Source organism: Mobula hypostoma, chromosome 28 (assembly GCF_963921235.1).
Source record: "Mobula hypostoma chromosome 28, sMobHyp1.1, whole genome shotgun sequence".
NCBI classification, from domain to species: domain Eukaryota; kingdom Metazoa; phylum Chordata; class Chondrichthyes; order Myliobatiformes; family Myliobatidae; genus Mobula; species Mobula hypostoma.
Window position 1 is genome coordinate 19,945,703 of NC_086124.1, and position 12,286 is coordinate 19,957,988.

Genomic DNA, 12,286 nt, shown 5'->3' on the forward strand with positions numbered 1-12,286 from the left:
AAGAAAGTTTCGAATGGGAAAAGGATGCAAAACGTGGTAAACAAGAGAAGTCAAAGCCAAAGTTAAACCAAAGGAGAGGGCATACAAGGAAGCAAAAATTAGTGGGAAGAGAGAGGATTGGGAAGTTTTTAAAAGCTTACAAAAGCAAACTAAGAAGGTCATTAAGAGGGAAAAGATTAACTATGAAAGGAAGCCAGCAACTAATATCAAAGAGGATACTAAAAGCTTTTTCAAGTATATAAAGAGTAAAAGGCAGGTGAGGGTAGATATAGGACCGATAGAAAATGATGCTGGAGAAATTGTAATGGGAGATAAGGAGGTGGTGGAGGAACTGAACGAGTATTTTGCATCAGTCTTCACTGAGGAAGACATCAGCAGTATATCGGACGCTCAAGGGTGGCAGGGAAGAGAAGAGTGCACAGTCACAATTACGACAGAGAAAGTACTCAGTAAGCTGAATAGGCTAAAGGTAGATAAATCTCCCGGACCATATGGAATGCACCCTCGTGTTCTGAAAGAAGTAGCTGTGGAGATTGTGAAGGCATTAGCGATGATCTTTCAGAAGTCGATAGATTCTGACATGGTTCCGGAGGACTGGAAGATTGCAAATGTCACTCCGCTATTTAAGAAGGGGGCAAGGAAGCAAAAAGAAAATTATGGACCTGTTAGCTTGACATCGGTGGTTGGGAAGTTGTTGGAGTCGATTGTCAAGAATGAGGTTACAGAGTACTTGGAGGCATATGGCAAGATAGGCAGAACTCAGCATGGATTCCTTGAAGGAAAATCCTGTCTGGAAAATCTATTACAATTTTTGAGGAAATTAGAAGTAGGCTAGACAAGGGAGATGCAGTGGATGTTGTATATTTGGATTTTCTGAAGGCCTTTGACAAGGTGCCACACATGAGGCTACTTAACAAGATAAGAGCCAATGGAATTACGGGAAAGTTACATACGTGGATAGAGCGTTGGCTGATTGGCAGGAAACAGAGAGTGGGAATAAATGGATCCTATTCTGGTTGGCTGCCGGTTATCAGTGGTGTTCGACAGGGGTCCGTGTTGGGGCCGCTTCTTTTTACATCGTACATCAGGGATTTGGATTATGGAATAGATGGATTTGTGGCTAAGTTTGCTGACGATACGAAGATAGGTAGGTGGAGGGGCCGGTAGTGCTGAGGAAACGGAGAGTCTGCAGAGGGACTTGGATAGATTGGAAGAATGGGCAAAGAAGTGGCAAATGAAATACAATGTTGGAAAGTGTATGGTTATGCACTTTAGCAGAAGAAATAAACGGGCAGACTATTATTTAAATGGGGAAAGAATTCAAAGTTCTGAGATGCAACGGGGCTTGGGGGTCCTCGTACAGGATACCATTAAGGTTAACCTCCAGGTTGAGTCGGTGGTGAAGAAGGCGAATGCAATGCTGCCATTCAATTCTAGAGGAATAGAGTATAGGAGCAGGGATGTGATGTTGAGGCTCTATAAGACGCTGGTGAGACCTCACTTGGAATACTGCGGGCAGTTTTGGGCTCCTTATTTAAGAAAGGATGTGCTGACGTTGTAGAGGGTACAGAGAAGATTCACTAGAATGATTCCGGGAATGAGAGTGTTAACATATGAGGAACGTTTGCCTGCTCTTGGACTGTATTCTTTGGAGTTTAGAAGAATGAGGGGAGACCTCATAGAAACATTTCGCACGTTGAAAGGCATGGACAGAGTGGATGTAGCAAAGTTGTTTCCCATGATGGGGGAGTCTAGTACGAGAGGGCATGACTTAAGGATTGAAGGGCACCAATTCAGAACAGAAATGCGAAGGAATTTTTTTAGTCAGATTGTGGTGAATCTATGGAATGTGTTGCCACGGGCAGCAGTGGAAGCCAAGTCATTGGATGTATTTAAGGCAGAGATTGATAGGTATAGAAACATAGAAACATAGAAAATAGGTGCAGGAGTAGGCCATTCGGCCCTTCGAGCCTGCACCGCCATTTATTATGATCATGGCTGATCATCCAACTCAGAACCCAGCCTTCCCTCCATACCCCGTGACCCCTGTAGCCACAAGGGCCATATCTAACTTCCTTTTAAACATAGCTAATGAACTGGCCTCAACAGTTTGCTGTGGCAGAGAATTCCACAGATTCACCACTCTCTGTGTGAAGAAGTTTTTCCTAACCTCGGTCCTAAAAGGCTTCCCCTCTATCCTCAAACTGTGACCCCTCGTTCTAGACCTCCCCAACATCGGGAACAATCTTCCCGCATCTAGCCTGTCCAATCCCTTTAGGATCTTATACGTTTCAATCAGATCCCCCCTCAATCTTCTAAATTCCAACGAGTACAAGCCCAGTTCATCCAGTCTTTCTTCATATGAAAGACCTGCCATCCCAGGAATCAATCTGGTGAACCTTCTTTGTACTCCCTCTATGGCAAGGATGTCTTTCCTCAGATTAGGGGACCAAAACTGCACACAATACTCCAGGTGTGGTCTCACCAAGGCCTTGTACAACTGCAGTAGTACCTCCCTGCTCCTGTACTCGAATCCTCTCGCTATAAATGCCAGCATACCGTTCGCCTTTTTCACCGCCTGCTGTACCTGCATGCCCACTTTCAATGACTGGTGTATAACGACACCCAGGTCTCGTTGCACCTCCCCTTTTCCTAATCGGCCACCATTCAGATAATAATCTGTTTTCCTATTTTTGCCACCAAAGTGGATAACTTCACATTTATCCACATTAAATTGCATCTGCCATGAGTTTGCCCACTCACCCAACCTATCCAAGTCACCCTGCATCCTCTTAGCATCCTCCTCACTGCTAACACTGCCACCCAGCTTCGTGTCATCCGCAAACTTGGAGATGCTGCATTTAATTCCCTCATCCAAGTCATTAATATCTGAGTCGCCAGGGCATCAAAGGTTATGGTGAGAAGGCAGGGGAGTGGGACTAAATAGGAGAATGGATCAGCTCATTAAAAAATGGCGGAGCAGACTCGATGGGCCGAATGGTCGACTTCTGCTCCTTTGCCTTATGGTCTTATGGTCTAATTCAAACAAAGAGATTACCCCCTTCATATTTCATAGCCTCACTGGATGTTACCTCAGTAATTTCATCGCGGAATACTGCCGTTAAGCTTTCCTTCATGAAAATGGAAAGCCTGTTCTCTTTTCTCCACTACTATCGCACCTATAGCACATGTGTCCTGGAGCAATAAACTGCCAGTCCTGCCGGACTCTCGGCAATATTACTGCAATGCTCACGGTACTGTGCAAAAGTCGTCTGGCTAAGTCAAGGTTGCTAAAGAGCTTTGCACAGTACTGTAGTAATTGTAAATATTGTCCAATACCGCTGCCGAATGAAAAACAACAACTTCCATGATATTTGTGAGTGATAATACATGAAATTCTGATATTGGTCTCTCTGTAGACTGAGAGTTGGAAGCGGGCAGGGAGAAGGAAATCATGGTTGGAAAAAGGGGAAAAGAGAGGGCAGGGAGCGGGAAAAACAAAGAGACATTATGCAATGATGAATAAACAAATTGTTTGGAACCAAATGTTCTTGCTTGGTGACTGAAGCACCTGTGTGTCTGCATTCGCGTCACTGCACCACCACAGCCCCGGCAGTCCTTCTCCCTCACCTCTCTGACACAACTCCCGCGGCGCTCCATGCAGCATCAGATGATCCCACAAATTTACACATTCGCTGTCAGCTCCACACTTGCAAACACAGTACGGTGCAAAACCTTAGGCATCTTGGCTATATATATAGCCAGGACAACAACAGGAAACATGACTGAACTCATTCAGCAGAGAACAATGAAACATGGACATTTTTTTTCTCCGAAGTAACGCAGAAAATTACATTGTCTCTAAATTCTGCCCTCGTGTGTGAGTGATGCGACGGTGCAGAGGGATCTTCAGTGAGGAGTGAGCAATCCTAGAGTGTATGAAGGAACGGTGAACCTTCTCGGTGGTCCTTTGAACATGGTGTTTGAAGTGATGGTGTAGAGGGAGATTATTTTGGGCATGACGCATGGAAAATGTTATTTCTAAATTTATAGGGACCTTAACTCTCTATCTGATCCCCGGAATATGAGACGGGAAAATATGTAGACGACGCAAAACTGTTTCAAATTAAGTTTATAACAAGGTTAAATTTCAAAACATCGTACTATGGGATACAGAACGACTTGGTATCGTGAGGAGTTGAATTTTGTGTCTCTGGGAAAATACATACTTGATAGCAGCACCTACATTTGATGTACAGAGGGGTCCTGGCCTGCAAGTACAGCACATCTGGCGGTGAAGCAAACATTTCGAAGACGCTCTTCTTCATTTGTCGGCCCATTGAATATAAGAGTCAGGGATTCATGTCCTAAATGTATGGAATGTGTAAAGGCCACATCTGGAGAATTGTTTACAGTTACAGTTGCTCCATTACTGGGAGGATGTGGAGGCTTTGGAGTGGATGCAGCCTGTATCAGAGCGCGTTGGGGATAATAATGAGTAGAGATCTCCACTGGGGAACACCTTTGCTGCTGAAGGTCTTCCTCTTCGTGCTCAGGGGACATTGCTCCCCTGAGGGTCAGCGTCGTGGGTCCCTCTCAGTCTCGTCACGGTGGTGACAGTAATATCAGGACAGTCGTTCTCTAACTCTTGCGCTTCTTCGGTGAAAGCAAGTCTGATAGAGTTGGCCACTGAGCGTCTGAAGACCAAGCAGAAGTTGCGGCCGACGAAAACGTAGAGAAAGGAGTTTAGAGTGCTGTTGAAGCAAACCAGACTGCATGATACCTTACAGAAGATCGTGGGATCTTTGGAAAAGGATTTGGCTACGGTGCAGCTGTGGAACGGGAGCCAGCAGATGATAAAGGCGGTGACCACGGCCAAGGTGAGGCGGATAGGCTTCCTGGACTTGACGAACTTTCCCGCGTACAGCTTCCAGACAACCAGGAGGTAGCAAGCGGCCATAATCAGAACTGGGATGCCGAAAATGGCGATGGCCCAACTTGCATTCCATATTCCCCTCGTTTTATACCCGTCTTCCGGCTCTAACTTTCCATGCAGTGTGCCGATCAAGCCGACGAGGAGCGCGAGGCCCCAGGCCGCTATGCAAGCTGCACGCGCCAGATAGTGGCTAAGGTGCTGCCGAAACCATACGGGCCGAGTGACAGAGAGGCAGCGGATGATGCTGATCAAAATCAACAAAAAGACGCTGGCGGAACAACTGGAGCACATGGTGAAGTAGATCAACGTAAAGCGAATATCTCCTCCGATACAGAGGTGTCGGACGTTTTTGATGAACATCCCGAGGCCGAAGGTAAGGCAGATGATCAGATCCGCCACGGCCAGGTTCAGGAAACACTCAACGTGGACCTTCCTCTTCATCTTGAATCCTATCACCCAGATTACCGCGCCGTTGCAGGGGACGCCAAACAGAAAGGAGATGGCGGTGATGATCTCGGAAAAGATAATGGATACTTGCTCATTACCCGGATTGCGATTCATGGAGACGTTGCGTCGGGCCCAGCGATGATCTTCGGGACACGACGTAGCGGGTCTGTTGGGGGAAGATATTACGGAAGTTAGTGGGCTGGGAAATGGAAGGAGGAGGGAGGAAGTGGAGGCAGAGGAAGGGAGGGGAGAGGGAAGAACATAAGAATATAGGAAATAGGAGAAGGAGTAGGCCATACGTCCCATCGAGCCTGCCCCGCCATTCAATAAGATCATGGCTGACCTGTCCGTAAACTCAGCTCCATCTATCTGTCTTTCCCCCATAACCCTTAATTACCCTACTATGTAAAAATCTGTCTAACTCTACCTTAAATATATTTAGTGAAGAAGTCTCAACTGCTTCCCTGGATAGAGAATTCCACAGATTCACCACTCTCTGGGAAATACAATTTCTCCTTATCTCCGTCCGAAATCTTCTACCCTGAACCATGAGGCAATGTCCTCTAGTTCTAGTCTCACCTCTCAATTAAAGCAACTTTCCTACTTCTATCTTATCTATCCCTTTCAAAATGTTGTACGTTTCTATAAGATCCCCTCTAATTCTTCTGAATTCCATAGAGTATAGTCCCAGGCGACTCAATCTCTCCTCATAGGTTAACCCCTTCATCTTTGAAATTAACCTGGTGAACCTCCTCTACACTGACTCCAAAGCCAGTATATCCTTCCTCAAGTATGGAGACCAGAACTGCACACAGTACTCCAGGTGGGACCTCACCAGTACCCTGTATACTTGCAGCATGACTTATCTGCTCTTGAATGCAATTCCTCTAGCAATGAAGGTCAACATGCCTTTTGCCTTCTCAATAACCTTTTGTACCTGCAAAGCAACTGTTTGCGATTCATGCACAAGCACCCCCAAGTCCCTCTGCACAACAGCATGCTGCAATTTTTCACCATTTAAATAATAATCTGCTCCTCTATTATTCCTTTCAAAGTGGATGATCTCGCACTTACCAACGCTGTCTTCCATCGGCCAAACGTTGCCCTACTCACTTAACGTATCCATATCCCTCTGAAGGCTCTTCAAATCCTCTGAACAGTTTGCTTTTCCACTCAGTTTAGTGTCGTCGGCAAATTTTGCTGCGCTACAACCAGACCCCTCTTCCAAATCATCAATGTAAATGGTAAACAGCTTCGGGCCCAGCACCGACCCCTGCGGAACCCCACTCACCACTGACTGCCAACCGGAGAAACACCCATTTATACTAACTCTCTGCTTTCTATTGGTTGACCAATGCACTATCCATGCCAATGCACTTTCTCCGACTGCAGGCATCCGTATCTTATTTATAAGTGTCATGTGCGGCACCTTATCGAGCGCCTTCTGGAAATCCAAGTATACGACATCCACCTGGTCCCCTCTATCCACTGCACACATTATGTCCTCAAAGAACTCCAGTAAGTTTGTCAAACAGGACCTGCCCTTTCTGCAGCCATGCTTCGTCTGTCTAATGGAACCGCTCCTTTCTAAGAGTTTCGCTATTTCTTCCTTAATGACAGTTTCAAGCATTTTCCTGACTACAGATGTTAAGCTAACTGGCCTATAGTTGCCCGTCTTTTGCCTACATCCTTTTCTAAAAAAATGGCGTGACATTTCCTGTCTTTCAATCTGCCGGGACCTGCCCAGAGTCCAGAGAATTTTGTTAAATGATTATCAATGCGTGTTCTATAACCTCCGTCAATCCCCTCAGTACCCTGGGTGCAGCCCATCAGGACCAGGGAACTAATCTACCTTCAGGCCCTCTAGTTTGCTCATCACTATCTCTTTAGTGATAGTGATTTTATCGATGTACACACCTCCCATTTCGTGCATAACATCATTCTTTGGCATATCAGACGTGTCATCCACCGTGAAGACTGACACAAAATAGTCGTTCAATCCCTCAAAATTTCCTTATCACGCAATATCAATTTCCCCTTCTCGTCTTCCAAGGGACCTACTTTGACTTTAGCCACTCTCTTCCACTTTGTATATTTATAAAAACTTTTGCTATCTGTTTTTATATTTTTTGCTAGTTTATTTTCAGACTCTCTGTTTCCTTTCCTTGTTTCTAGTTGTTATTTGCTGCTTTTAAAAATTTCCCCAATCCTCCAGTCTCTCACTACTCTTTGCGAGTTTTTGCACATGAGCGTTTAATTTAATACTATCATTTATTTCCATAGTTATCCAAGGCTGGCGCTCCCCACACTTACAGTCCTTACTTTTGACTGGGATATACTTTTGTTGAGCACTGTGAAAAAATGTCTTTGAAAGTATTCCACTGTTCCACAACTGACCCACCAAATAGCCTGTTCTCCGAATCCACATTAGCCAACTCTTCCCTCATCCCGTTGTAGTCTCCCTTGCTCAAACATGATACACTAGTTTTAGATCTAACTATTTCATCCTCCATCAGTATGCGAAATTCAATTATACTATGACAACTCTTTCCAAGAGGATCCCTGACTACAAGATCGTTAATCTTACCTGTGTCATTGCATAGGACTAGACCTAAGATAATATGTTTCCTTGTAGGTTCACTAACATGCTGCTCAAGAAAACCATCACGCATGCATTCTATGAAGTCCTCCTCAAGGCTTCCTTGAACAACCTGATTCACCCAATCTATGTGGAAGTTAAAATCCCCTATGAAAATTGCCGTTCTGTTTTTACAAGCTTCAGTTATTTCTTGGTTAATCGCCTCTGCAGCTGTAATATTTTAATTAAGTGGCCTATAGAAACCTCCCACCATTGATGTTTTCCCTTTACTATTCATAATCTCTACCCAGGTGGACTCAACATTCTGCTCCGTAGATCTTACATCGTCTCTCACAATCGCCTTCACATCATCCTTAATTAAGAGTACCACCCCACCTCCTTTGCCTTCCTGCCTATCGTTCTGCATTACCTGATACCCTTGGATATTTAATTCCCAGTCCTATCCACCTTGCAACCAGGTTTCTGTAATGGCCACGAAATCATATGCCTTGGTACTGATCTGTGCCACAAGTTCACTAACCTTGTTTCTGATACTACGGGCATTTAGATAAAGTGCCGTTATACTCAATGTCCTTTTAGAATCTTGTGACCTATGCGATTTTTGCTTTTTACTTTTATGCACTCCAGTCTAACTTTTTTTCTTCACTAACTCTAGCTTTGGTCTCTGCATCATTTCCCTCTTCTTTTCTATGTAGGTTCCCAACCTCCTGCTACATTAGTTTTAAACCTCCCCAACAGCACGAGCAAACGTGCTGGGACATTGATCCCGGTCCTGCCCAGATGTAGACCGTCCGAATGATAATGGTCCTACCTTCTCTAGAAGCGGTTCCAATGCCCAAGAATCTGAAACATTCCCTCCTGCGCTACCGCTCAAGCCACATATTCATTCTAGCTATCCTACTATTCCAACTCTAGCTAGCACGTGGCACTGATAGTAATCCTGAGATTATTACCTTTGAAGTCTTATTCTTTATTTTATCTCCTAGCTCACTAAATTCAGCTTGTTATACCCCATCCCGCTTTATTCCTATTTCATTTGTAACTATATGCAGCACGACAGCTGGCTGCTCACCCTCCCCTTTCAGAATGCCCTGCAGCCTCTCCGAGACATCGCTGACCCTTGCACCCGGGAGGCAACACACCATACGGGAGTCCCGTTTGCACCACAGAAGCTCCTTTCTATTCCCCTTACCATGGAATCCCCTGCCACAACAGCTCCGCCACTCTTTTTCTTGCCCTCCTGCGCACCAGAGCCACCCACGTGCCATGATCCTGGCTACTCTGCTTTTACCTGATGAGCCATCTCCCCCAACAGACTCCAAAGTGGTAAGGACACGGAGGTAATGACGAGGAAGAAGCAGACTGCATACACTGGGCAATCCTGCCGCGCGACTTTCCTTCCCCATCGCCCTATTCCCAGCGCCAAGATCTATTCAATCCGTCCTTTCTACCGCGAAATCACTTAACCCTTCCTCCCACAATGCGGGCACTCCCTCCCATAGTGTGGGTCTACATTCTCACATTCTTAATGATTTAATCAAAAGTGTAGAGGGCAAAGTAGTCAATTTGCACACATCACTGAGATTAATGGAGCTGTGTCCGGTGAAAATGTTTGACAAATCATAGAACAGCATATCGATCGTATGCAGGTATGGTTGGGGACATGGCAAATGGACAATACTCTGGGAAAGCGTGAGGTATTACAATTGGCACTTCAGCTGTAAGGAGAAAACATAGAGTTATTGGTGGGACCCTTAAGAGCTAAGAAGTCGTGTCACAATGTGTCAGTTAGGCTACATCTGGAGAATTATGAGCAGTTCGGGTTACCTCATTACAGGAACACCTTTGGAGAGAATACAGATGATCAATAGGATGACAACCTAAAACCTGATCAATCGTTGTTTTCCTTGAAGTTCAGCTGAAGTGTATAAAATTACAACTGTCGGAGATATGGTAGACAACCAGACTCTTTCTCCCTGGTTAGAAATATCAAATGCTGGAGGACATGCATTTAACGGTTGAGACGAATATATCAAAGAAGATGTGAGGTGTAAAATGCCTATTCGTCTGATAGATCTACCTCCTGCAGTGGAAACACCGGAGGGAGTGACAATTCCCGTTTTCCCAAATTGTGGACTGCTACAACTTTGTTTCGTTCAACATTTTAGTACCGCCCTGCTCTTATCTGGAGAAGCAGCCTGTGGGGATAAGGCCGACACTTCCACTTCCATGCAAACCACCGGGAGCTTGACGCCCCCTGAGTTTCTCGCCAGATCAGAACGCTTCACGTCAACTAGTCACCCTCTGCTTTCAGTCGCCCTGGATGACCAATTCCGGAAGTCGCACCGAGCCCCATTCCTCCTCATTCTGAACCCAAATTTACATCAAGGTGCAGCTAAGAATATTCGGCGCAGTCCGTGATCCTGGCCAATGTTCGACAGATGGGTTCAGATCCTAATTCGTTGCGAATATCCTGACAGGAACGGCGCAGCGCCGTACTCTGAATTGCCCAGGGCTCGAGGTAGATCGTGAAATAATAATACGTGCTGAAGCTGAAATCTGAGCTAGAAGAGGTAAGAGGTGGGGTCTAGGTTGCGGCTGGAGCCGAGGAACTGTTCAGGAAGGTATGCAAAATCCCGTAGCCATAAAATAACAATCAGATCAGTTCGAGGAAGTTCAGTCAATGTGATCAAGAGATACCACTAACCAACTTTACTAGGAAACCTGAGAAAGGTTCCGTTTTCTTTACAAATATATCCCTGTCACTGCATGTTCGCAATGAGTTAGCTGTTACTATGAATAAAAGCAAACAACAGCTTAACTGGACAATGCATGGGAATAATAATTGATATGCCTTTTCCATTAAAAAAAAACAAGTCTATAACAAAACATATCAATATGAATATTCCTTTAAGGGGAAAATGATAGTGACACTCCCATGCAAATTTACCGTTCGCCAGGAGGCAATAGATCAGCACACACCAGGATAAAACTTAGATAATAGTTGTATTGACACAATATTTTAAATTACAACAAACAAAATAAAGTGGAGAGTCAATTACATAGATATTAATTGTTTTACAGTGTGCACATAATCGTTTCAGCTTACGTCAAGCCCAGCTCCTGCTCCAGGGATGCCCTGGAAATCTCCAGGCCGCGGCTGTATCACTCTGTTCCCTTGATATCTCTCAGTTTCTAAAGCTAAAATGTATTTTTTATATACCTGCACCTGGGCATTAGTTTCTGTCGCCCCTACCACGGAGAACAGACTTGAATAGGGCAACTTCGAATCTGGGTACAGACGGGTGGTGTGTTTTCAGGACGGGAGGGGGTGGTGGTGCTGTGGGTTGGTGATTTGGGCGCGGCCGATTTTATACCTTCGGATGACTAGTCCCCGCGCCTACTGTCCCAGTCTCAGAATGTCCCGTAGTCCCGATAATAGAGCCCCGGCTCCCTATTTCACCTCTGAATCTATAGGGCTGAGCGCCTAATCATCCAACGAGTTCTCCAAACTCTGCCTCGGGCTTCCAGTGGCCCGTGTTGTCGTCTCACCCAGTCCACGCTGGTGAAGTTGCTGGCCACCATTAGTTCCGGTGCTGTTCCTACCCACCCTTAGATCCGGAACTGCTGCCTTATTATTATGATTATGTTTGTCTTTCTATTTGCACAGTTTGATGTCTTTTGTACTTTGACTGTACCGCCATTCGGGGCGGTCCTTTGTTTGGTCATTTATGTTTCTCGTATTTGCCATGAATGCCCGCATATGGGGACTTTTGTAAGAAATTTACATTGAACTTTGAAACTTTGTGTATCGAACCCCACCAAGTTTTCTGCCCTTTGCTTTTTTGATCCATCCTCTGATACTTCCGTTCTGTGATAGTTACGTCATGAATAATCCATACTGTGACAAGTATTTAATTGAAATGCAACAATTCTGTTCAGTATATTTTAATAACAGCTGAACATTCAACAACTTATGTAGAGGTTCTTATCTGGAAAATGATAGCGAGATTCGTAAGGCATGGGCAAATGCAAATACAACAGTTCTGTTCAGCGTGTATAACACATCAAACTAATATATTCCACATAAGTTATAAAGTGTCTTCAAACAATAAAATATTTCACCACATAAATCTCTTAAATACCAATGGATTGGAGAACTGAAATATAAAGCAGATCATTAAAACATAAATATGTAGAGCAGCAAGAGCTTAGTCGCTCTCACATTTCTTCCACGGTGCTCGGAATGACCACATCAGGTCTTCCGATCTGTTCCACATCTTCACAGGTCTCAGCTCCGTCAT

General features: G+C 44.9%; 1 protein-coding gene across 1 annotated transcript; it reads right to left on the bottom strand.

The window, feature by feature from the left end:
- Positions 1-4,552: 4,552 nt before the first annotated feature.
- Positions 4,553-12,286, bottom strand: LOC134338744 (C3a anaphylatoxin chemotactic receptor-like). Its single transcript, XM_063034786.1, has 3 exons — positions 12,208-12,286; positions 9,810-9,825; positions 4,553-5,549 (listed from the first exon to the last, which is right to left on the bottom strand). The coding sequence occupies exons 1-3, from the start codon at positions 12,284-12,286 to the stop codon at positions 4,553-4,555; spliced, it is 1,092 nt and encodes a 363-aa protein (XP_062890856.1).